The sequence below is a fragment of the Lutra lutra genome, chromosome 7 (genome assembly GCF_902655055.1).
Source record: "Lutra lutra chromosome 7, mLutLut1.2, whole genome shotgun sequence".
NCBI lineage: Eukaryota > Metazoa > Chordata > Mammalia > Carnivora > Mustelidae > Lutra > Lutra lutra.
Genome location: NC_062284.1, coordinates 73,693,679 through 73,718,837, shown reverse-complemented (window position 1 = coordinate 73,718,837; position 25,159 = coordinate 73,693,679). Strand labels below are relative to the sequence as shown.

General features: G+C 46.4%; 1 protein-coding gene across 5 annotated transcripts; it reads left to right on the top strand.

The window, feature by feature from the left end:
• The first annotated feature begins 713 nt into the window (after positions 1 to 713).
• On the top strand, positions 714 to 23,151 carry C7H14orf93 (chromosome 7 C14orf93 homolog). Of its 5 annotated transcripts, none has more exons than XM_047736143.1 (7): positions 715 to 790; positions 12,921 to 13,853; positions 16,407 to 16,727; positions 20,691 to 20,752; positions 20,968 to 21,071; positions 22,211 to 22,323; positions 22,595 to 23,151. In XM_047736143.1, the coding sequence occupies exons 2-7, from the start codon at positions 13,254 to 13,256 to the stop codon at positions 23,012 to 23,014; spliced, it is 1,620 nt and encodes a 539-aa protein (XP_047592099.1). In that variant the 5' UTR covers positions 715 to 790; positions 12,921 to 13,253; the 3' UTR covers positions 23,015 to 23,151. The 5 variants fall into 5 exon arrangements, with proteins under 5 accessions (XP_047592101.1, XP_047592099.1, XP_047592096.1 ...); XM_047736140.1 differs by having other exon boundaries at positions 12,803 to 13,853; XM_047736142.1 differs by lacking the exon at positions 715 to 790 and adding an exon at positions 11,765 to 12,755.
• The last annotated feature ends 2,008 nt before the right edge of the window (positions 23,152 to 25,159 follow it).

The window sequence follows — 25,159 nt, the reverse complement described above, 5'->3', positions numbered from 1 at the left end:
AAGGAATAATTCGGGGTTGAAAAGGTGAGGGCAGTGGGAACCAAGAAGGAACAAGGGTGTGGGGCCAGAGTGCGGGCGGTTTAATGTTCAAGTACAGGCCACAAGGTCCTCATGCAAGAGGTAAAGGGGAGCCATTTTAGGTTCCTGGGAATGCTATTTTAGCCAGCTGAGAAAAACTGGAGACTCAGGCTGAGCAAAAGCAATGCCAAAGTCTATTTTGTCCTTCACCTTGCTTGAAATGGTCGTTCCCTTAAAGGGGGGGGGGGGTGTCAAGCAACAGACACGACCCAGGGACGTTCTACCTGGAAATCGTGAGCTCAGGCCGACGCACCAAGCCCTTGATGCCTAATTCCAGTCTGGAATTTTACTGACTAGCTAGCTAACCAAGTTCAGCAAATTGTCAGAAGGAGCTTGCTCACTGAACTGTTATTCGTAATTGATGCCGGGGTGGGGTGGGGGGGGGTCTCTTTTCACTGAGAAAGGACGATGGGAAAGGGTGAGGAGGGAGAGAAAGTGAAAGGAAAGCGACAGAGGTGGGGAAGGGGATAGATATGAACCCACGGCGAGGGTCCAGCCGGGTGGGCGTCGGGGTGGGGGGTCGCGGGGCCCTCAGGGGCCCCCTGGGGATCCGGCCTCGGGCGCGGCGCGTGTGCTCGCGGGCGGGGCGCCCCCGCGGCCGCCGGCGGCCAATCCGGGAGGGCGTCCGGGGAGGGGCGGGGCTTGCCGGCTCCGGCGCCGCGAGTCCTCCTTTTTGCACACACACGAATACAAAGAGCCATACGACCTTCGGGTATCCTTTTTCCATTTTTTTCCCCTCCTTAATCTTGTGTGTGTGTTCAAAATTTTTAAAAATAGAGATCTGTGGCAGTGCTGGGGTGCGGAAACTGTTGCTAAGGGGAATTTGCGCTTTCCCCCGTTTCTTTTTCTGTCTCTCTTCCTCTTTTCTTTTTTCCTGGTCAAGGTTTTAAATATACCAAGAAGTTGAGAAGCAGGATGGCCGTGTACAACTATTTCCAGCCAAATTTATAGAGTTTTTTTCTTTTTGTTATCACAGTTTAAGAACTGGTAAATTTTTGTGGTCGAGGTATTTAAAAAATTTAGCTGCTTGGGAAGTATAGATTTTTTTTTTTAAGGCGGGGTGAAGGGATAATGTATATTTCTGCCACGGGCAACGTCAAGGGCAACGTTGAAAGAAGCGGAGAATTGAGACTCCCTCACAAAGCTGTTTGCGTGCGTTTTACACACCCTCCCCCAGAACCAAAACCAAGTGGCTTGAATGTGGCAATTGTCCAAGGCCAATAGGTTAAAAATGTTTGGATATTATAATTGAGACACTCACCTCCCAGGGGAGGTGGGCAAAGCCCTTCTTAAAAATGTGTCTTACATTTTCATGAAGACATTTTGTGTGTGTGTGTGTGTGTGTGTGTGTGTGTGTGTGTTTTGAAGCAAATGATTTTATAAAGATTTATCTTGGGGTTTTGTGCTTTTGTATATGTACAGTATGTGTATATGTGCCATATCAGATTTTGTTTTCGAAAGAGATTACCTTTGATTTTATGTGTGCAAAGTAGCCCTTATTAGGCTGTGATTTTTTTTTTCCTGTTGTGTTCCCACATGTGATCCAAACAGGATTTCGTGTGCAAATTAGAGCTTAGAAAATCCTATGCTCCGCATACTTAGGCACTTTCATTTTATGTGCATTTACTGTATTTTTCTACTCCTCTTTTAAAGTACCAGATTAGTGAATAATTAAATAATTCCCAGGGAGTATATAGTCCATGTGGCAAATGAGGGTAGGCAATTTATTGAATCTGTGGTTCGAAGCCTTCTTTAGTGACTGTTTTGCCTTAAGTGGTTTTGCTTTTTATTGTCTCACGTTCTTAAATGTACAGCTGTGTATATTTTGGCCTTTATGTGTGGTTTGGTTGGTGTGTTCAGAAGGGAAGTTCTCTCTTGGCTTTTTGACAAAATGGTCGTTTATAAGTTGGGATTTGTTTGAAAAGCTCCACAGCTGGCAAAGTGTCAGGAAAATAATCCAGTCAAGTCCAAATCTCAAAAACCATTCATGGTGGTTGTGGTGGGAGAGGGGCAAAGAGGAGGCAAAGGCAAATAATACATAGGAGGGGGATAAGAAATGCATTGTGGTAATCGTGTTGCATTTTTGGATTGAGTAGCCTTCTCCCCAGGTCTAAGAGTCACAGAGAAAAGGGTAAGAAGAGGAGGACAGAACACGCTTAGAGCAAAGCTTCCTGTTACATGAGCCTTCGTCTCACGAGCCTCCGTCTTACTTCATTCTGTTACTAAGCCACTGTCTCCTATGAGGAGTCATAGGGAAAATATATTTAAATCTGTATTCACAGATTGGAGTGAAAGCATAGGAAGTATATGGGATGATGAGGGAGAAACTGGAATGTCACCAGTGAAGCAGCAATCAGGATATTAAGAAGGGTCTACTGTAGAGTTCAAATTTAATTACAACAAAGCTTCTGTAGGAGGATGGAAATACATTTCCATTCCTCAGTCAGAACCCTACTCAGTTTCAGGTAGTATTTAGGGCGCCTAAACAACAGCTTTAGAATTACTTGTCCAGGTCTTGAAATTCATTATAATGAAAGTGGCCCTCTGTGGGCTCTCTGGGCTTCTCACTTGTACTGGGTGTTATTTTTATTTCCTAACAATGCAAGCCAGATCAGTACTTAATAAATACTGTCTCAAATGTGGATCATTCCACAAGTTTAGACCTGCATGCAAATCTCTGAAATCTAGTCAGATTCCAATGACTCTGTGGTGGCACCAGTGCTGGGAATTTTTAATGGAGTTTTGTTCTCATTCTTTTCCACATCACTGCAGGTCATCACTTTTTAGCTTCCCGGGAGAGAGAGCTTGTCCCAGAGAGGTACACAACCCAAGCTTCTGACTTGCTATTTGATTTTTACTAGGAACCTAGGCTCATGCCCAGTGTCCTTGCGTTGAGTCCCACGAACATATCGTTGGCTTGGCCTTCCTACCAAAGCACAGCTAAACTCGGTTGACTTTGGGAATCCCGGGGCTCCTAGAGATGAAAACTTTGAATTAAGGGGAACTTCCACTTTTGCTAGTGGTATCTGAAAGATCTGTAACCAAGGCCGACGGGAATTAAAATCCTTCCACCACCAAATGTTTGAGGCCTGTTAGTGGCACTGAATTTATAATCGTGTACACGCAGCTTTCTAAGCAGCGACGAACAAACACAAGTAAACAAAACAAAACAAGCCAAAGATGGCGCCTCATGGCCTTGAAAAAACTTCGCAGTCGTGTCCCTCCCTGAAGTGGCCCCTCCCTTCCCTGGCTCGTTGAGTGATTGTGGATTGCAGCCAATAACCTCCCCGGCCCTGCTTCCCCCGTCGTCCAGTCGCCAATCACCGGGAGCCAGAGGACAGGCGGGGCGGTGCCTCCCCGCGAGCGCGCGCTGGCGGGGTACACGGGCCGGCGCCGCAGTCTTCCTCAGCCGGGCTGCGCGTTCGTGTAGGCGCCGCTGAGTCAGCTGGAGCGGCGGCGCGGGGCACACGCGGTGGAACACCGGTGACGGAACACCTGTAGGGCTGCCAGAGCCGGGTCGCAGCGGGAAGTTCCCGGTGGCTCTCCGCCCAAGTCCGCAGAGCTTTTGCGGCCACGAGTCTACCCACGGTGACCCGGCAAGATCCCTGATCGGGACACGGGGCTGTTTGCTCCTACACCCCTTTCCCCGGAACCCCCAGGCCCCTACTGCGGTGAGGCTCAGGGGCGAGTCGCCCTCACCCGTGCGGCCTGACTCGAGGGCAGTGCTCGAGCTCTGTTCTCCCAGTGTCGGAAATGGTTCTGCTGTCCCTGGTGCCCACCTGTCATCTCTGACATATTTAATCAACTAACATTTACCGAGGGGTCGCAGGGCGCATGATGTGGCTTTAGGAGCTAGCTTTTCATTTTTCAGTTGATCCAGAAGTGCGGGACTTGTCCTTTTTGTCAGGCACATTTCTACGGAAATCTTAAACCGAGAATTTTAATCTTAGCCAGTTGCATTTTTAACACATGTAAATAAAAGACTTCGGCGCTAGGCTAAAAACTCTTAAACCACTCTACAAGTATACTTGGAATCTTCGGATTAGTGGAAGCCTTTTCTTAGAATCTTATTCTCCCCTTAGGTCTACATCTCTCTGAAATGTAAATGTAACCTGAAAATTAGGTCCTAGACTTTCTCTGCAAAGCAGTAGATGGGTCGATCTTTCAAAATGTAGTAAAGTAGTATTTTCCGGTATTTGCTTTCCTGCTCTGGTGTGATGAAAGGGCTCTTTTTGGATAGGAACAGGTGAGCCGTATTGCACCTCCAAGTGGAGGAGCAGGGCTGACCAGCACCATTGGAACTTTAAGTGGCCATTTTCCTTTTATTTCTTAAAATGAAAATTACGGTATGAATTGCTGTGCTTTCAGTAATCACATTTAAGGAAGTCCACTGCTAGCCTGACCCTAAATGAGTCAAGGGCCCATTACAAAGACATACATCATCAGAGTGATACCATATCATACACATCTATTAAAGAGTGAGGAAACTTTTATTTTTCATAGTTTGGAGGTGAACTCAGTCATGCAGAAAATTCAAACTCAGAATGGGTTGAAAGCAAGCAACGGAGCTGCCAAGAGGATGATATATTTAGTTCTAACACAAATACATGTGACTGGGGAGGAAAGGGGTAGTTAAGATTATGGACAGTCTCACCCTGAACTGTCTAAAGAAGATGACTTTTCTTTCTTTCTTTCTTTCTTTTTTTTTTTTATGTTAACTGCTTAATTTATTTGGTCTGCTCAATGGCCCACCATGGGCTTTTCTTTCTTTTTTTAATCTAAATATTTATGAAGAAAATACCAAAATTATTGGAAAGTACATTTTCTGGGCCCCTTTCACATGTGTTAAAATTAGACCAACACTGAATGAACCCCAAACATGTATTTTATGCAAACTTAAGTTTGGCAGCTGCCATCACTTTGTGTTGGCAACTCATCAAAAGAGTAAAGATCTTTTTCTTAAAACTCAATTCTAAAAGTTGATAGCATTTTGCAAAAGACTTGTATATTATTCTGTGGTGGTCAACCTTAGTTTATTCCTTTTCTTTTTTCCTTTCTGGAATGAAAATATGAATTCTTGGCTTGCAAATAAATTAGCAGTCTGAATTGCAAAAGTTGACCGTATTAAAATGTTTGAGAATGATGGTTTAGACACTGCCCACATAATTTACTATAGTTAACCATTGGTTTGCCAAACAGTGCATGAATGGCTTCATGTGTTATTGAATTAAAGTTATACATCTTGAGAAGTAAAATAAAGATATCAGAATAAAGTTTATGTACCTTAATAATATTGACAGTCTTAAATGGGCTCTAGAACCATAAGCCAGTGCTGGAAAAAAGCAAGAATAATTAATTATGTTAGTTTGGAAGCATTAGGAAAGGATTTAACAGGTTTGTAACAACAGATAATGCTGTACTGTTTATAGTAAAGTTCTGTTATCAGTTTGGATTATTCATACTGAGGAAAATCTGCCTCTAAGTAAAAAGAGAGTCTTAATACTGTATCTCTTTGTCTTCCTCTCTCCACCTCAATGAATCTTTGCTCTGTATTCATTTTTCTTCTCTGTAGTTTTAGGGAAAAGTTACTGTTCCTTCCTTCTCACATCGGGAGGATCCTTCCTAGAAGAAAACTTTAATTCTTTTCTAATATCTTCATCTTTTACTTTCTCACAGCCGCCTTCTTTTAAGTCTTGTTGTCCTTCTTTTCATTTCATTTTTTAAAGTTTTTATTTATTTATTTGACGGACAGAGGTCACAAGGAGGCAGAGAGGCAGGCAGAGAGAGAGGAAGGGAAGCAGGCTTCCTGCTGAGCAGAGAGCCCAGTGCGGGGCTCAATCCCAGGACCCTGAGATCATGACCTGAGCTGAAGGCAGAGGATTAACCCACTGAGCCACCTAGGCGCCCCCATTTTATTTTATTTTTAAAAGATTTTATTTATTTATTTGACAGAGATAGAGAGAGATCACATGTAGACAGAGAGGCAGGCAGAGAGAATGGGGGCGGGGGAGCAGGCTCCCCCCTGAGCAGAGCCCAGTGCTGGGCTCAATCCCAGGATTCTGAGATCTAAGCTGAAGGCAGAGAGGCTTAACCCACTGAGCTACCCAGGCGCCCCATTTTATTTATTTTTCTTTTCTTTCTTTTTTTTTTTTTTTTTTTTAAGTAGGCTGCACACCCAACCTGGGGCTTGAATTCACGACCCTGAGTTCAAGAGTCATATGCTGTACTGACTGAGGCAGCCAGGTACCATTGGTAGTTCTATTTTTAATTTATTGAGGAACCTCCATACTGTTTTTCCAGAGTGGCTGCACCAATTTGCATTCCTAACTACAGTGCACAGAGTTCCTTTTTCTCCACATCCTTGCCAACACTTGTTGTTTCTTGTGTTTTTTATAGCCATTCTGAGGGGTGTGAGATGATAGCTTATTGTGGTTTTGATTTGCATTTCTCTGATGAGTGATGTTGAGCATCTTTCCATGTGTCTTTTGGCTATCCGTCTGACTGTCTTCTTTGGAGAAATGTCTCTTCACGTCTTCTGCCCATATTTAAATTGGATTATTTGGGTTTTTTGTGTTGAGTTATATAACTTCTTTAATTTTGGATACCTTTATTGGATATGTCATGTGCAAATATCTTCTGTCATTCAGTAGGTTGTCTGAGTTTTGTTGACTGTTTCCTTTGCTGTGCAGAAGTTTTTTGTTTTGTTGTAGTCCCAGTAAGTTTGTTATTGTTTGTTTTTTTTTTTGGGGGGGGAGGCAAGGGGAAAGAGAATTTTTTGTTTAAAGATTTTATTTATTTATTTGACAGAGAGACAGAGAGAGAGCATGAGAGGGGAGAAGGTCAGAGGGAGAAGCAGACTCCTTGCTGAGCAGGGAGCCCGATGTGGGACTCTATCCAGGGACTCTGGGATCATGACCTGAGCCGAAGGCAGTTGCTTAACCAACTGAGCCACCCAGGTGCCCCGAAAGAGAGAATTTTAAGCAGGGTCTACACCCAGTGCAAAGCCTGACCTGGGGTTCTGTCTCACCACCCTGAGATCATGGCTTGAGCCGAGCCACTTAACCTACCGAGCCACTCAGGCACTCCCCAATAGTTAATTTTTGCTTTTGTTTCCCTTTCCTCAGGAGATATATCTAGAAAAACGTTGCTGTGGTTAATGGCACAGAAATCACTGAACTTTTTCTTTCTGCTTTGTAAATATAGTGAAGTTCTAGAGCCTCTTTTGACTTCCTTGTTATTTCCTTCCTTCCTTTCATAACTAAACTCTAGAAAACTTGACTTCATGTCTTGTTTGCATTTTCTCTCCATCAGTTCTTCTTTCACCTACTGCTTTGTATTACTTTCCCTGAAAAATTACCTCTCTGGTCACGACCAATGACCATCACAGACAAATAAAATGTATCTCCTTAATTTTCATCTTCTTTAGTCATTCTGCTGCACCTGTCACAGTTGATTAGATCCACATTCTTGAAATTCTTTCTACTTTGGCTTTCATAACACTCTTTTTCTCCCACCTCACTGACCATTCTTCTCTTTTAATGAAGCCTCTTGCACAGATTGGCTTTAAGCGCTGTCTTTGGCCTTTACATTTCACACTTCATCCTTACTCTGTGGAGAATGCATTCACTCTCAGGTTCAACTACCACCCTCCAGCTAAAGATTCTAAATCTGCATTCCAGCTGTGACCTTCCTCTTGGTTTTTTTGTTTTGTTTTGGTTTGTTTTCGGTCCTAGTCATTTGCTATCCGGACATCCATTTAAAGATGTTGCTATCAGTTTGAAATTTAACTTGTCAAGTAAATACACATCTGGGGTGCCTCGCTAGCTCAGTTGGTAGAACATGTGACTCTTGATCTTGGGGTGGTGAGTTTGAGTACCAAGTTGGGCGTAGAGCTCATTAAAAAAATAATAAATACATACATACATATATACACACACATCTTTTCTAACATGATGGTGCCTCCTCTCAATGTCTTCATTTCCTTTTTTTTTTTTTAAGGTTTATGTAAGAGAGAGAGAGTATGCGCGCATGTGCGCACATCAGCGGGTGGGGGGGTGGGAGGCAGCAAGAGAGGAGAGAATCTCAGGCAAGATTCTCTGAGCACAGAACCTGATGTGGGGGTGATCCCACAACCCAGAAGATCATGACCTGAGCCAAAATCAAGAGTGGGATGCCCAACCAGTTGAGCCACCTCAACATTCTCATTTCTGTCATTCTGTTAATGGTACCATTTGCTGACCCTCAGGTTGATCTTGAAGTTGTCTTTGCCAGTATTTCTGTGCCCGTATTTATTAAATAAAAAAAATAGTATCAGGTTTTCCGTCAGAATGTTGAACCTTCATATCCACAACCCTCATTCTCAACTCACTTCCGGATTAAAGAGTCTCCTAATACTATCTAACCCTTCCACTTTGGGTGTCTAAGACAGGGGTCAGCAAATTACCATCCATAGGCTAAGTCTGGTCTGCCATCTGTTTTTGTATGGCCCATGACCTAAGAATGGCTTTTATATTTTTTAATGTAAGTTAAATATAATATCTTATGACATTTCTGTGTTTATAAATAGATTTTATTGGAACACAGTCATTGTTTATATATTGTCATGCTTATGTATTGTCCATGGCTGCATTGTGCCACAATGGCAGAGTTGAGTAGTTATGACAGCAACCACATGACTTGCAAAGCCAAAATTACTCTGTCTGGTCCTTTATAGGAAATAGTTTGCTCACCCCTACTCTAGGAGTTTCCTTAACATGGCTTTCAGAGTCCTGTGTCAGCTTTCCATACCTTTGCTCTGACCTCGCACACGTACTGCGTAAATTCCTATAATGTTTGTTTTTCCTCTCATCTCTCATGTCTTCCCACCCTACCAGTTCCTTTTATACATTGCCCAAGGCTTGGTTGGAGGTTCTTCTTCTGTAAGACCCCTTTCTCATATGATTTCGTTTTGTTGATCTCTCCATTATTTTGAACTATCTCCTCAAGAATTTTTGTCTGCACTCATATTTTAAGGCACTTGTGTATATTCTGTTTTGTTTCTTAGACATTCCATTCTCACATATGCTGTAAGCTTTTTGCATGTAGGGACTTTGTCTTCATTTGAGTATTTGGTGGTGGCAATCCATTTTGGTGACTCATCCTTCAGCATGGCCTTGCATAGAGAATTTTTAGAAACTTTTTTTTTCAACTTGTTTTTCTGTAATAGGGATGTATGTAGCTAATGAAATGTGTGTTTTTAATCCAACTTATCCAGCATTTAGATTGTTATCTGGTTAGGAAATATTATAATGTGAAATATTCCTTTATTACCTGCTGGCTCTCCTTTCTTTGCTTGTCCTCTCATTTCAGTATCTTAGAGCTTAAGTAAATACAGGAGCCAGGAAAATTAAGTCAGCAGGAATGTCCACAGAAACCAAGTAAGGGTTATTTGAATACCCATTGTGCTATAGTGCACTGTACTGAGTTTATATAGACCGGTTAATAAAAAAACAAACAAACAAACAAACAAAAAAACACCAATTATTTCTCTGAATGTGACATTCTAAAATAGACATAGTTAGGGGCACCTGAGTGGCTCAGTCAGTTAAGCATCTGACTCTTGATTTTAGCTTAGATCATGATCTCAGAGTTGCAAGATTGAGCCCCACATCAGGCTCTGTGCTGGGCATGGAGTCTGCTTAAGATTCTCTCTCTCTTTATGCCCCTCACCCCAAATAATAATAATGAAAAATAAATAAATAAAATGATCATAGGTTTTTTTCTTTTTTAGATTTATTTATTTATTTGAGAGAGAGAGCACAAGTTGGGGAGAAGGGCAAAGAGAGAGAGAGAAGCAGACTCCTTGCTGAGCAGGGAATCTCACACAGGGTTCGATCGCAAGACCCTGAGAGTGTGATCTGAGCCAAAGGCAGACGCTTAACTGACTGAGCCACCCAGATGACCCAGACGTAGTTAGGTTAATATACAAAATAGAAAAGCAGAAAGAATTGAGGAACAAAATTACAGAGACAGTAGAATTATAATTTGGGATGGGGGAGGGGCAAAGGGAGAGGGAGGGAGTGATTCTTAAAAGCAGGCTCCATACCCAGCCCAGAGCCCAATGTGGGGCTCAATCTCTCAACCCTGAGATCATGACCTGAACTGAAATCAAGAGTCGGACACTTAACCGACTGAGCCATTTAGGCACCCGAATCATGATTTTTTTTATGTCAACACAAATATGAAAATATATCATTAAAAGCTAGCAAAGTTGTATATTATCCCCAGTCTAAAGCCGGTTCATGAGACTAAGCAAATTGCAAATACTTTGTTTTCTCAATTACCTCTCTAATGTATACCATAGAAGCTTTTATATGCATACATGCATCTTTGTAGACTTGAATTTATTGTTGCTTAGAAATTTGTTATTAAATTTAGGGGGGAAATCCCTCAAGTTCCATTTCAAGGCACAGCATTTTTTTTTTCAAGATTAGGAAATCAGGATGGAGCTCCAGGATGGAACACAAAATATTTCGGGAATAATCATCCTACCATCCAGTTGCTATTTGCGGGGCACTGACTGCGTGCCAGCACTCTGTAGGTGCCTTACCTACATTACATATGTGTAGTCCTCACCAAAACACTCCCAAGTCGGCAGAGAGGAGAGCGCTGGGGCTCAGAAGAGGGAATCATTTTTCCAAGTTCACACAGCTGTTAAGTAGTGGAGCAGGATGAGAAATACATATCTTTTTTTCTTTTTCTTTTCCTTTTTTCTTTTTTTTTTTTTTAACACTCCAGTTCAGAGCTGTTTTGGAATGATGACCTGGGAATGACCATTCAAGGGGAAGGGAAGGGCTTGAGGCAGGCACAGCACTGGCAGGGGTTAAGGCCCTTGCAAGAAAGAGTAAGTGTTTGGGGCAAGAATGTAGCTGTTGTCATTTTGGTACCAGAAGGGGTACCCACCCAGTGTGCCAACCTGATGCGTCTTAGTATCTGATTTTACAAATACTGAACCCAACTGGCAACCATTTGTATCTTATCTTCTACATAACTCCCTTTTTCTCACAACAGCCGTGTTTCAGGTGAAACTCCTTGCATGATGTTGGTTAAAAACCCTGCAAGAACAGTGAAGGCCCTTATTTAGGAAGGGAAAGGATTTATAAATGCTTCATCCATAAACTGACACCGGACTCGTTTACTGCCTTCCTCTAACCTTTAGTTTCAGGTTAAGCTTGCCTTCCAGTGACTCTAATGACAGAGAAGCTGCAAATGGATATGAGTGAAGTTCTTACATGTTAAAACCTGGCACAGAAACATTTTTGTTTGTTTGTTTTTTATGTATAAAAGGTGGAAAGAGCAAATCAAAGGCTATTCTTGAATAGCCAAATGTAATTAAAATGCATGGTCAGATTTATATTTTAGTACCTTAGAGGCATTGATATCACCTGTTTCTGAAATGAGATTGCTGATTCAAAAAAACCCAAATCTCGGGACGCCTGGGTGGCTCAGTTGGTTAAGCAGCTGCCTTCGGCTCAGGTCATGATCCCAGCGTCCTGGGATCGAGTCCCACATTGGGCTCCTTGCTCAGCAGGGAGCCTGCTTCTCCCTCTGCCTCTGCCTGCCACTCTGTCTGCCTGTGCTCTCTCTCTCTCCCTCTCTCTCTCTGACAAATAAATAAATAAAATCTTTAAAAAAAAAAAAAACCCAAATCTCAATATATAGAAAATTCTCTTACCCGCCTCCCCTTTTTTTTAATTGTGATGTTATGATATCATTTATAGGGTAAGATGGAAATGTATCTCTTGTGGAAACTGTAAACATACTTAAGATTCTATCACTTAGGGAGCTTCAGACAGAAGGATTTTCTTTCCCCTATAATCAAGTATTTAGCAAAGACAACATGAAGCTCCTTGGACTGTGCTCAGTCGTACAATCCAACCCTCCCATACCTTTTTTCTTTTTCTCCTAGAGTAGTTTAGTTGCTTACCTACAGTGATTCAAAAGTGAGACACTTTGGTTTATCATCAATATTCTGGTTTCGTCTTTGATGGGGCTGGTTATGTGGGGACTGAGCTATTTCGACATGCCTTTTGAGCTTTGTCCCTCCGTCAAGGAGCTTGAGAAGTGGAGATGAGGGACCTCAGAGGTGATTTCTCCAACCTACCAGCTTAGGATTCAGAACAGCTAGATTTCTTTTCAGAGGCTGGAGGCCCAGATGCACAACCGTGAGAGCCAGGGGGCTGGGTGGCCCATGGTCACCGCAGCTTGATTCTCTGATCCAGCTTTTCCCTTCCTTTCCCTGCCCCATCCCCAAAGCGCCAGTGATAGAATCGTTGAGGTTGGTGACGTGTCGAGGGCTGTCGGCATATTCCTTACTTAGGAGTCTTACTCTGAATGCATGTGTAAGAAAATTATAGAGAGGGTAGAATCGTGATTCTCTATGTCAACAAAAAGTGGTTATCAGTTAAAAAATAAGCACTAGATTGAAAGTGGCAATAACTGGATTCTGCCGTCTCCCTTGACCTTGAAAAAGATCTATAACTCGTCTGCATGTTTCTTCGGTGGACCTGGGGTAATATGTGTTTCCTAGAGCTTCTGTGTGGTTGAGATAACCTGCGGGAAGTGTTTTGAACTCCTAAAGGAATGATGTCAAGGAGACAAAAGGCAATGACTGTTATTACCACAAAGACAGGGAGGAGGTAAAGACAGATCTGCATTTTCTTCCTTAATCTTCTCGTCTTTCCAGATGCTTGTGGGTCCTTTTGAGTCCCCTACCCCTCTGTCCCTCAGGTTGGAGTGGTGGTGGGGTTCCATGCTTGGGTGCAGGAAGAATACCTTCTACCCCTTGACACTGTATTCGTCAGGAAGGCCTGTGTAGGCACCACCCTTTGGGTCAGCATTGAGTGGGACCCCCACCGCACTGTGCTGGGAGAGCACGGGATCTGCAGATAGAAGAAGGCATCTCTCTGCAAGCTGAGGACAGGCAGCCATGAAAGGTGTACTCCTTCCTGGCTTGCCTACTCCTCCTTCACCCAGCCCACCGCCTGGTACCCAGGCTCCTCTGGTCACCTGCCATGACACAGGAAAATGAATCCAAAGAGGCTGGTGCTTCCTACCTGCCTCGAGTGGGGCCGGCTGGGAACACCTTTCTGAGCAGCCCAGCAGTGTGAGCATACTTGCTCACGCTGCCATCAGCCATGTCCTTCAGTGCCACCATCCTCTTCTCCCCTCCCGGTGGCAGCGAGGCCCGATGCTGCTGCTGTGCTTGCAAGAGCGAGACCAGCGCGAGCAGCTCAGGGTCCCAAGGCGGGAACCCTCCCTCCAGCACCCCCATCACGGTGACTGGACACGGTCTGGCCGTTCAGAGTTCCGAGCAGCTCCTGCACATTATCTACCAGCGGGTGGAGAAGGCCGTGGGCCTGGCCGAGGCCGCTCTGGGGCTCGCAAGGGCCAACAACGAATTGCTGAAACGTCTCCAGGAGGAGGTGGGTGAGCTGAGGCAAGGGAAAGCCTCTGCCCCCCACGAGGATGCGGACAGCCGGGCGCACGGCTCCCCTCCCGAGGAGCCGGGGCCTCTCAAGGAGAGCCCCGGAGAGGCGTGCAAGGCGGCTGCCGCGGCGGAAGAGGAGTGTGACAGCGTGGGCAGCGGCATGCAGGTGGTGATCGAGGAGCTGTGGCAGGTGGGAGCCGCCTCGGCCGTGGGGCCCGGGCCCTTGGGCTTCCCGGCCGCGCAGAGAGACGCGCGGCTCCCGGGGTGCCCCCTGGCGGCCGGCGACGCGGCCCCGCTGCTCAATCCCGTGAGTAGGGCCGCAGAGCGGGACGCGCGTGTCGTGGGGTGGCTCCCGAGGGTTTCTCCGGGCCTGTCCCTCTTCCCTCTGCCTCCCTCTGGCTTCTGTCCAGCCTTCAGCCTCGCTTTTGGGGGTTACTTGTGCGCAAACAGGACAGCCCCGGTCGCCCCTTGCTGGCGGGCATATGCAGCCCTCGTGTGCCTGGCTCCCCACCGCAGCCGGTTTGGCAGGAGCTCGACTCCGGTGTGCGGGGCGCTGGCCGTGCCCTCCCCTGCCTCTCAGGAGCTCTGCGTGCCACCCTCTCCTCCACAGCTGGCTCCGCTGCTCCAGGGGCTCTGCCTCTCCTGGCGAGGAGGCCTGCCGCGCACAGACGGCTCATTCATATTTTATCACGGGCCCTCCGCCTGCCAAGAGGAATTCAGTACAGAGAGATGGGAATGGAGGCGGGTGGCGGGGGGGGGGGGGGGGGGGGGGGCAGGCAGAGGTGGAGAGAGAGGGAGGGGGACGGGGGAGGGACGGAGAGGGAGGAGAGAGGGAGAGGACAAAGGGAACGGAAGGACAGGTGTAGGGAGGGAAGGAGGCAGGTGGAGAGGAAGGGTTGAGGAAGGAGGGAAAGTGAAGAGAGCACAGAGGAAAGGCGAATCTAAATGGGAAGAGAATTGAGGCGGGCAAGAGAACGTGGGGGAAGGTGGGAAAGAGGTGGAGGGAAAGGGAAAACGTGAGGATGAGAAGTGGACAGCTGGGAGTTCCTGGGAAGAGAGAGACGTCGTTGTCGGGAGAACAAGGGGAGCAAGCGGGCATATTTTGTGAGCAGGAAAAGACACAGAAGTACACTGTGATATTTCAGTTTCTTTACTGCTCAGGGCCATCTGAGCAGGAAAACCCTGGCTGAGTGGAGTAAAAACTGCAGAGCGTGGCACATGGAAGTACGAAAAGGAGATGGAGCAACTAGGGAGATCACAGAGATGGGAAAGTAACAGATGTGTCACCACTTGAGAGACAGTGGGAGGTCTGTCAGCTCTCCTCCCCCATGGTCCCTCCCCCCAGGTCCTCTCTTTCCTCCTCCCTCATGCACAACAAGGTCCAGACACCCAGGGAAGAGAGAAGGAGCAGAGCACACAGGGGAGATGGAAGGGAGGAAACTCCCAGCCCATCTGCTAGATCTGAGAAATGAATGTAGAAGCCCCTGTCCCCCTCCAGTGTCACGCTGTGGCTGGTCACTGCTCCCTGAAGGCCTAGCCATGTGGTGGGTGACGGCCACTGCCGCTTGCCCCATTCAGCCCAGCCAGGACTCTGGAGGGGGGAGCTGCAGGGAGGTGGGAGGAGGCAGGGGGCACTAGGTACCAGGCTAGGCGATGCCCTGAGCTTTGGTTCTGTCAGGCAGAGAAGGCTTCCAAGCCGACAGGATGGAATTAGATTTCACAGCGCAGAAAGCAGCTCACAGGTCTATAAATCTCAGCCTCCTCCCCCGCTTCTTTCTGTGTTTTTTTTCCCCCCACTTTCACTGTTTTGTTTTCTTGGCTGCAGAAATCCCCCCTCCTTTCTTCCCTCTCTCTCCTTCCTCCCTCCTTCCTTTCCCTGCCCTGTATGTCCTTGAGTGAGGGCACAGGCAGCAAGTAGATGTCAGGACAATGACAGTTGGTGCGGCCAGGGCAGGATCAAGGTGGGGGCACAGACAGGTCCTGTGAAGGGAATGGGTGGGGGGGACAGTTGGTGCCAGCCTCTCTAGAAATTTATGACTTTTTTTTTTTAAGATTTTATTTATTTACCTGACAGACAGAGATCACAACTAAGCAGAGAGGCAGGCAGAGAGAGGAGAAAGCAGGCTCCCTGCTGGGCAGAGAGCCCAGTGTGTGTGTGGTGGGGGGGGCTCAATCCCAGGACCCTGAGATCATGACCTGAGCTGAAGGCAGAGGCTTAACTCACTGAGCCACCCAGGTACCCCATTTTATTTATTTTTTCTTTTCTTTCTTTCTTTCTTTCTTCCTTCCTTCCTTCCTTCCTTCCTTCCTTTTTTTAAGTAGGCTGCACACCCAACCTGGGGCTTGAATTCACAACCCTGAAGGCAGAGGTTTAATCCACTGAGCCACCCAGGTGCCCCGAAATTTCTGACTTTATACCTCTCTTCTTTGCTCCCATTTTTCTCCTGTTTCTCCTGTTTGTGTTATCATTTTATTTTCTTGTTCTTTCTCTTGCTTGGTGTTCCTTTCTTATCCCTTCCTCCCCCAATCCTTTTAGACAAAATATTTGCCTGGCTATGATTCTTACACCCAAGAGCAAATCATAGATGATTCCTCACAAATAGAGCATCAGAAACAAGCTTTGTCCTTGTAATCAGTCCTGTGGGTAACAATTCAACTCGAGAGGCCGTGTATTTCTAAGAAATATTTTCTGACACTCCCGTAGGAGTCCCCGAGAAACAAGCTGTTGACCATTAAAGACTGTGCTGGATTCCCCCTGCTTTCTGCTCTCTCTGTTCACTGCCCTTGGCCAAAGAATGATGGTTGACTGAGTTCCCCTAAGCCTGGATGGCTAATGGGCTATTCTTTTTTATGTCCTTAGCTGGTGGATGATTATGTGGCCTCTGAGGGTGCAGTACAGCGGGTGCTGGTCCCTGCTTATGCCAAGCAGCTCTCACCAGCCACACAACTGGCTATCCAGCGGGCAACCTCAGAGACAGGGCCAGAAAATGGAAGCAAGCTGCCACCACCCCGCCCTGAGGACATGCTCAGTGCTGCTGCTGCGCTGGAAGGTGCCTTGGAAGAGTCAGGCCCTGGGGGAACAGGGGAGCTGAGACACTCTCTAGGGTTTACCGCTTCCCCATGCAGGACCAGAGGGAGTGGGCAGAAGAACTCCAGGCGCAAGCGGGATCTGGTACTCTCTGTGAGTGAGCTCAATTCTATACATTTTTCTTCAGTCTGGAGAAAGAAATGAAGAATGAAGTGTGGGTTGATTTTAAACGTCCCATATTGAATGAATGTTGTCCTGGATCCTACTGGAGGGGGAGGGAAAACAAGGAGACAGGCTGGTCCATGGCCCTAAGGATGGGCAGGCCCCCTGCTAATCAGGGAACTTTAAAAAAAAATTAATTTATTTATTTGACAGACAGAGATCACAGGTAGGCAGAGAGACAGGCGGGGGTGGGGAGGTGGGCAGGGGGAAGCAGGCTCCCTGCTGAGCAGGGAGCCATATGTGGGGTTTAATCCCAGGACCCTGGGATCATGACCTGAGCTGAAGGCAGGGGCTTTAACCCACTGAATCACCCAGGTGCCCCATTGGGGAACTTTTTAAAGGCTTTTCCAAATAGCTTGAAATATTCTGTTTAAAGAGAAGGGTTTTCTATCACCTCTCCTCCCCATGAACTAATAGTCCTGATGGGAAGATCTTTAAGGGATTGAGCAGACTGACCACTGAAGGGTAGCACGGGAAACAGCCTACAGATAACTGGTGTTCAGGGTAAGCAGCAAGGGACCCCTTGGCAGAATGGCCAAGGAATGCTGAGGTGGCCACAGCCCAAGGGCGCAGAGGGCCCCTCATCTCTCAGCTCGGTTAAAAAGGTTTGGTGAGTCTAGGGATTCCAAGAGCTCTTGGCAGGGAATGTACTGAGCTGAACCAGTTGAGCCTAAAACTTGGGAGTGGCTTGGAGCCTCGGGAGCACCCCTAAACATCCTTCAGTGCACAGGGCAGCCACCCACAATAATTCGACCTAAAACGTCCGTCGTGTCAGGGTCAAGAAACCCTACTCTAGGGTGACCATAGTCCCTTGGATCACCTCTGCATCCCCAGACATCTTTCTGATAACTGTGGGGGTGTTCTTTAGCTAGATCCTGTTCATATGGACTGTAAGGCATATCCCTTCTCTGGCTCATGGCTGATAGAGTCATTGGAGAGTTCTGAATAGGAGGGGAGTTCACCATTCACACCCACTGGAAATCTCATCACAGTGTAGCCCTGTTCCTCTTGTCACAATATTAATAAAGGTTGAAGCCCACCCAGTACTGTGCTTACCGACTTCATCCTAACTGAAGATTCTTCTTTCATTACTTCTTGCTTCTTTTTCCCTTGTCTAAGGGCTCCTGACTCTTACCCTTCCTTTCCTCTGGTTTGTTTTTACATTAAGGGCTTCTTTTCTTCCCTGGGAAGGAAGACACCATTCATAATCAGAATCAGCTGGTTTCTAACCTTCATTTTAAATTTTGGTTATGTTCAGGGATAGCTCACTTATCAAAAACAGGGAATGGGTTTAGTTTTTCTGTCAGAAACTTCTGGCCCAAGAGGGCAACTCTTGCTGCCAGTGACAGAAATTGGAGGCATATATCTAGAAATGCATTGCAAGGGATTTCCCAAAACTTCATAGTGTTTAAATCATGAATAAATGCATAATAATTACAATTTGCTTAAAAATGGGTCTTTTGACCACTCCCAGTTCTTCTTCCTACCTCCTCCAGCGAGAGGTCTGGGGTTGAGGCCTGGCTGCTGCCTGCCTCTCTGGCTCCTGGAGAGCCGGGTGAAACTGAGGACCTTACAGGAGGACAATGTGCTCACCCCTCCAGCTCTGTTACAGATGCTTGAAAGGGCTCTGGAGGACCAGTCAGGGGATTTTGCTGCCCATCCCAGAGGAAGGTTTCAAATGTACTTGTGCCAGACTGGTTTCGAGGGAGAGGGTTAGCTGCAGGCCTTCAGTCTTCCAGCCTTTAGCTCTGGGAAGGAATCAAAGAGGCATCCCTCCAGTCTGCTTGGGTCGCTGGGGATTGCTGCTAGGGATCCAAAAGGATCAAATGGGAACCACAGACTTCTTGGAATGCGGCAGATCCCAGCCGCCCCTTGGGGAAATATATTTATTTTTAGCTCGCTCAGGAGGTAGGTGAGCCAGCAGCCTTCACAGTCTTAACACTTATTATTGTCTTAGAGTATTTTCCCTTTCCACTTCAAGCCTAGTTTGATTTTTATCAGCTGATCTCTTCCAATCCACTTGAGTTGGAAGCTGTGCACCTCCTCTCCCTTTTTTTCCCTCCCTCCCTTCCTTCCTTCCTTTACCTTCCCTCCCTCCCCTCCTCCCTCCCTTCCTTCTTCCTCCTTCCTTTTCTTCTTCTTCTCCTTCTTCCTCCTCCTCTTCTTCTTCTTCTCCTCCTCCTCCTCCTTCTTCTCCTTCTCCTTCTTCTTCCTGCAACACTTTCAGATTCTTTCTGAAGCATTCACCTATCTTTTGTGATTCCTTAGGTTGGGACTCTGAAGAGGTAAAATAACCATATCAAATATGAAGCTAATTTAATAACAGTCCTTTTTATAGAGTAGAGGCCCTAACCATAAACACTTGATGGTACTTTCCTAAATGGATATGGTCAGTCAGTCCTAGAGGCAAAAGGGTAAACTGGGAACTCCTCAGCTGCAGCTGATGTCCTGATATGAGTCCATCGGTTTAGGACTGGCAATTTCCACTGACCGAGGGAGCTTGGGATGAAAATACCACCACAAACACTGGAACTAAATTTAACTGGAAGAAATGTAAAGTCCTGCATCAAAGTTTAAAAAAAAAAAAAAAATGGTTGCGGAATGGCATAGATAGTAATCCATGTGAAAAAATGGACTTGAGTTGACTGTAAGCTCACTAGGAATGAAAACTGTGACCTTAGGAATAGGGGTGGCATTGCTAAGAAAGGTAATGCCATCTTGGGTTTCATTCCTAGAAGTGTAGTGTGCCACTCAGCGAAGTAGTGCTCCCTTTGGCCTGGTCTCCACTGATGCATTAGATTCCGTTCCCACTGCCACGTTGTCCGGGGACACTGGCAAGCCAGAGAGCCTAATGGTTTTGAGAGGCGTCTGTCTGGAAACTGTGTCATGAGGAATGGCTGAAGAGCTTGGGGCCATTTAGCCCGGATAGAAGACCTGGGGAGTACCTGAGAGTCTTCAAAGATTTTAGGTGCTGTTAGGGGCAAAACTGGCCAGATTTCGGAGTCTGAGACAAAACTTTTTAACAATCAGGGATGTTCAATAGTAAAATAAGCTGACTCGAAAGAATAGTGAGAACCCATTCTTAAAGGTATGAAAGCAAAGCTGAAAGTAAGCCTGTAGAATGATGTGAGGTTGGGAGTTGGGTGATAGTGTCTCCAAGATCCTTTGCATTTCACATTTCTGTTACTTTAGGTTTGTGTTTTTTAGACCATGGTGTGTGTACCCTTGAGATTTGTGGTATGTGCAAAGGAATATACTTAGGGCATTTTCCTGGGTCCTCAATTTTATGAGACATTAGAATTTCTTAGACATTCAGAAGACATTTTTAAAATTTTTGTTTTATTTAAGTTCAATGAATTAACATATAGTGTAGTGTTGTTTTCAGAGGTAGAGTTCAGTGATTCATCAGTTGCATATAGCATCCGGTGCTCATTACAAGAAGACATTTTTAGATTAAAATAAATACAGATACATTGTAAAGAAAACTTGAAAGTTTGCAAGAATAGGGGCCCTCAAGGAATGTCCAGGTGCAGTAATCCTGGTGTATATTTGCTCTCTCCTGGTTATTAGGAAGGATTATGTTTGTGAAAATGTCTGAGACCTTTTCCCCTAGTGGATTATATTCCCCAGAAAAAGAAGTGAGACCAGGGATGATCCTGGAGTCCTCGTACAAATTAAATGAGAAGGACCACAAAAGGGAGGACGTCTGAAATACTGATTTGAATAGGCTCTCTGGCTAAGAAGAGGCACCAGCAATGGTGCCCAGCCTATGGGAAGGATTCAGGCAGAGAACCCCATAGGGGTTCAACCCCATAGGGATGATGCCCAGGGAACAGAGGAGGGTTTCATCATATCCACTCCCAGCTTGAATCTGTATTTTTTTTTTCCCCCTAGAAATTGGTCCACAATGTGCATAACCACATCACCAATGACAAGAGATTCAATGGGTCTGAAAGGTATGATCCTCTTGAGGGAAAAGAATCACAGGGTACTCTGCCTCTTCCCCTGGAGGGCAGTAGAGGGTTACTCCAATGTAACAGTGAGGCTAAGGTTGCCCCCTGCATCCTGTCCTTGGCCATGGGGGAGTTTATCTCAAAATTAATTTGTGCCAGGAATCTCTGTCTGGCTTTTAAAATGCTGACTGCCTCGTTCATGATCTTCTTTGTGGCAGCATCAAGTCCTCTTGGAATATTTCAGTAGTGAAGTTCCTTCTGGAAAAGCTCAAGCAGGAGCTGGTGACCAGTCCCCACAATTACACTGATAAGGAACTGAAAGGTGAGGAAAATTGAATTAACCCCCATCCTTTTTCCACTCACTGTTCTTGGTCAGAGAAGAGTTGTAATGGAGGTGATTTAAGCGATTTTGAAAATAGTGGACTTAAAACATTTTTTTTTTTTTTTTGGCTATTCTCACATCTTTACAGGATTGTTTCTCTTTCTTTCTTTCTTTGAGAGAGAGGGAGAGATTGAGTGGGATGGGGGAGAGGGAGAAAATCCCAAACAGACTCATCGCTGAGCACAGAGCCCCAACACGGCTTGATCCAGGATACTGAGAGCACAACCTGAGCCAAAACCAAGTCGGAAGGTCAGCAGACCTTCCAAGCTGCCCAAGTGCCCCTTTTTCTTTCTTTCTTTTTAAAAAATATTTATTAATTTTAATAATTAAATATTTAATTTAAATAATTAATTATTTATTTACTTATTTAAATATTTATTGGGGAAAGAGAGAGAGAGTGCAAGTAAGGGCAAGAGCAGAGAGAGACTCCCCACTGAACATAGAACTGACTCGGGGCTCCATCTCAAGACCCTGAGATCATGACCTGAGCCCAAATTACTCAACTGACTGAGCCACCTAGGCACCCCAGGATTGTTTCCAATTGCCTTTTTATTCCTCTATCCCACTTGAAATGAAAATAGGAGAAGGAAAGGACTAACACCAGCAGGCATGATATTTCCACAGGGCCTGAATCTAGGGCGTTACAAAAAGGAAGTCAGAATCCAGGCCTGCCCTTTTGTCCCTAAATATTACATCCTGGGTTTTCTACTTTCCTTACTCTTCTCTTATTTGCCCATAGCTAACCCTGCAGCATTAAGAAAGCTTCTGCTGAAAAACTGCTGGTAATCCACTACCGGAAGAGTAGAATAGGGATGGGTTTGATTGATCAAGCCCAGGTCGGGGGAGGAAGCTACAGAGCTTGGACTTGTTGAGTGCCAGTGGGAGATATGGGGGGAGTCAGTGCTGGACAGGGAGGTGAGCAGAGACAGCCAAACCAAAGAGGAGTAAATAGATGCTGATGAGTCTGTGAGAAAACCCACCGTCCAGAGTGATTCTCACCTTCCTAGCCAGTAGTGTTAGGGCAGAAAAAAAGGGCTGAGGACCTGCTCTCTGCCCCCTCCCATTTCCCTCCTCGCCAGGAGCCTGTGTAGCCTACTTCCTTACTAAGAGGCGTGAGTACCGCAACTCCCTGAACCCCTTTAAAGGCCTGAAGGAAAAAGAGGAGAAGAAGCTTCGAAGTCGCAGATACCGGGTAGGTTTCTAGGCCTTCCTTTCAAGATACTAAACACTAAACCCTACTAAGCTGCAGTGGGACGGGCCAAAGGACATGGCATCTGAGGATAGGGTTGAGAGCCAGGAATGCTGGCAGAAAGAGGAGGTGGGGAGGGCAGTTCTAAGATGACTTGGGGGCTAGGTTCTCTCAGACACAGATTTTATACGGCCTTCTTCCTACGAGAACCCTCTTCCCAAATCTAATCCACAGTTTGTTTCTCTTCCTGTCTCTACCTGGGCTCCTTCCTTAGCTTTTTGCCAACCGATCCAGCATCATGAGGCATTTTGGACCTGAGGACCAACGCCTGTGGAAGGATGTGACAGAGGAGCTGATGTCAGATGAAGAGGACAGTCTCAATGAGCCAGGTGTCTGGGTGGCCCGGCCTCCCCGGTTCCGGGCCCAGCGCCTCACGGAGCTCTGCTACCACCTGGATGCCAATTCTAAGCATGGCACTAAAGCCAACCGTGTGTATGGGCCTCCCTCAGACCGATTACCTTCTGCTGAGGCCCAGCTCCTTCCACCAGAACTTTATAATCCTCATTTCCAAGAAGAGGAAGAAGAGGGAGGTGATGAGAATGGACCTGTCTCCCCATCTTTCGACCAACCCCACAAAACCTGCTGTCCTGACTTGAACTCATTCATTGAAATCAAGGTGGAAAAGGATGAATGAAATCTATAACCAAGAATAACTCTGGATTCTGCCATTCCCCATGTCCCAGGAATGGGACTTCCCAGAATAACAAGATGTCTCTCTTCTCACCACAGTCCCCAATGGAAGTGAAGCTGGCAGCTGTGGTGGGATAAAAAGACTTACCTAGAAGGGGGACCTCCCTGCTCCCTGTGAACGGCAAGCCAGAAAATGCTTATTTCTAAGCACACACAGTGCCTCGGGGTGCCTGGGCTGAGAAAAGGAGGAGGATGAGTCTAAGAAACATGAGGCCTTCTTGACATATGCCCCATCTCGGAATTTTTTTGTTTTTTCTGGTTTCACTGAAATCTCGGGGAAGCTACCCTGGTTGCACATTCTGCTTCCCCCTGACTGCTTGTCTGGCTCTGCGGTGGCTGCAGCCTTGGACCAGGCCGGGGTCCTACTGCCCCCTGGTGGGCAGTTCCGTCATGGGCTGGAGTCTTCTGAGCACCACTCCATTCCTATTTGGGAATTGGGAGACTAATATAATAGCTGCTGTTTATTGAATTATGTAAGGCAGATTTTATTATTCCCATCTTCCACATGAAGAAATTAAAGCCTAAAGAGTTCCATGTCCCACTGGCAGCTGCTGTCCCCTTGTGTGACCCAGCGGTATAGGGGGCTTTGTAGGTATTTTCTTAGTCGTGTCAGCCAAGCTGTATTTCAAGGAAGGGGTGAGTGTGTGTGTGTGTGCGCGCACACGCGTGAACGTGTGCACACACTCGCTGATGCACACACACAAACACACACACACACACACTTGCATACAAACTTAGTGCCTGATGAATGGAATGTGAAGTAAAAATGGCTTTCTGTTCAGTCAGTCATACAACAAATACTGACTACTTCCTAGGTGTCAGGTACTGTGTTAGGTGTTGTGGGTACCCTGTGGAGCAGGTCAGATGCTGATTAGAGGTTTCATTATCTAATCAGGGAGCCAGGCAGTTAAGTATACAGTGAAATGAACTGCGATAAGGGTGATGATGGGGGAGTGTAAGGGTCAGCAGCAGCAGACAGCAGGGCTGGCTGACTTATTCTGGGGGTCTGGAAAGGCTTCTCAGAGAGTGGCGCTTAGACCTGAAAGATGGTGAGGCGTGAACCAGAGGGTAAGGGTAGGCCGGGAGTCTTCCAAACAAGGGAATAGCAAGGACAAAAGTCCAGAGGCAAGAGAGAGCACAGAAGAGTTGCCATCGTCCTGCAGAACAGTTTGAGGAGGGGCTGGTGCATAGAGAAGCTGGAGAGACACAGAGACCTCTTCAGGTATCTTAAAGAATATAGACTTTAGTTCGAAGGCAGTGAGAAATCATTCAAGGGTGGCTGGCAGGGAAATGAGATGATCAGTTTTGTGTTTGAGAATAATCCCTTGTCCGGTAGGAGATGGATGGCAGGGAGAAACCCAGGCCTGGGTGTGGGACTGCTGGGGGGTATTCTGCAGTGGCTCAGGAAAGGAGACGGCTGGTCAGAAAGTGATGGTGAGAGGAGGACAGATTTGGAAGTTATTTAAGAAGCTGAACTGAGAGGATTTGGTGACTGACAGGCTTGGTGATGAGAGTTGGTTGGACCTGAGATGGAGGGAGGAGGACAGAAGGTTGGTGTTCCTGTTTCGGGCTTAAGCAGCTAAGTGCGTAATGGTGCCGTTTCTTCAGGGGACGCTGGAGGAGCCAGTTTCGGGAGGCAGGGAAGGTGAAGTCAGTTGAGAGTGTTGTATGCCTTTGAGACAGCCGAGTAGAGATGCTAGTGGTCGGCTGAGTGTTTAAGTCTAAGAAAGTCTGGGCTAAGGGGCGCCTTGCTGGCCCAGTCAATGGAGGCATGCAACTCTTGATCTCAGTCAGGGTCACGAGTTCAAGCCCCAGGCTGGGCGTAGAGCTTACTTATAAAAGAAAAAAATGTCTGGGCTAGAAATAAGGATTTGGGAGCCATCTGTGTACACAGTTCATAATTCAAGTCTTGAGGAGAGAGAACAAGGCCTGCGGAGCTCCTGGCTCTAGTCAAGACTACAGAACGGTTACCCTGAGGTCCTAAGCACTCTGGAGCGTGCCTTCAGTGCCTCCTTCCGCCCCTTCACTTGTCTCTGGTTCTTGTTATCCCCTGAAAACACAGGTGGTTGGTCCCAGCTGTGCCCATTGC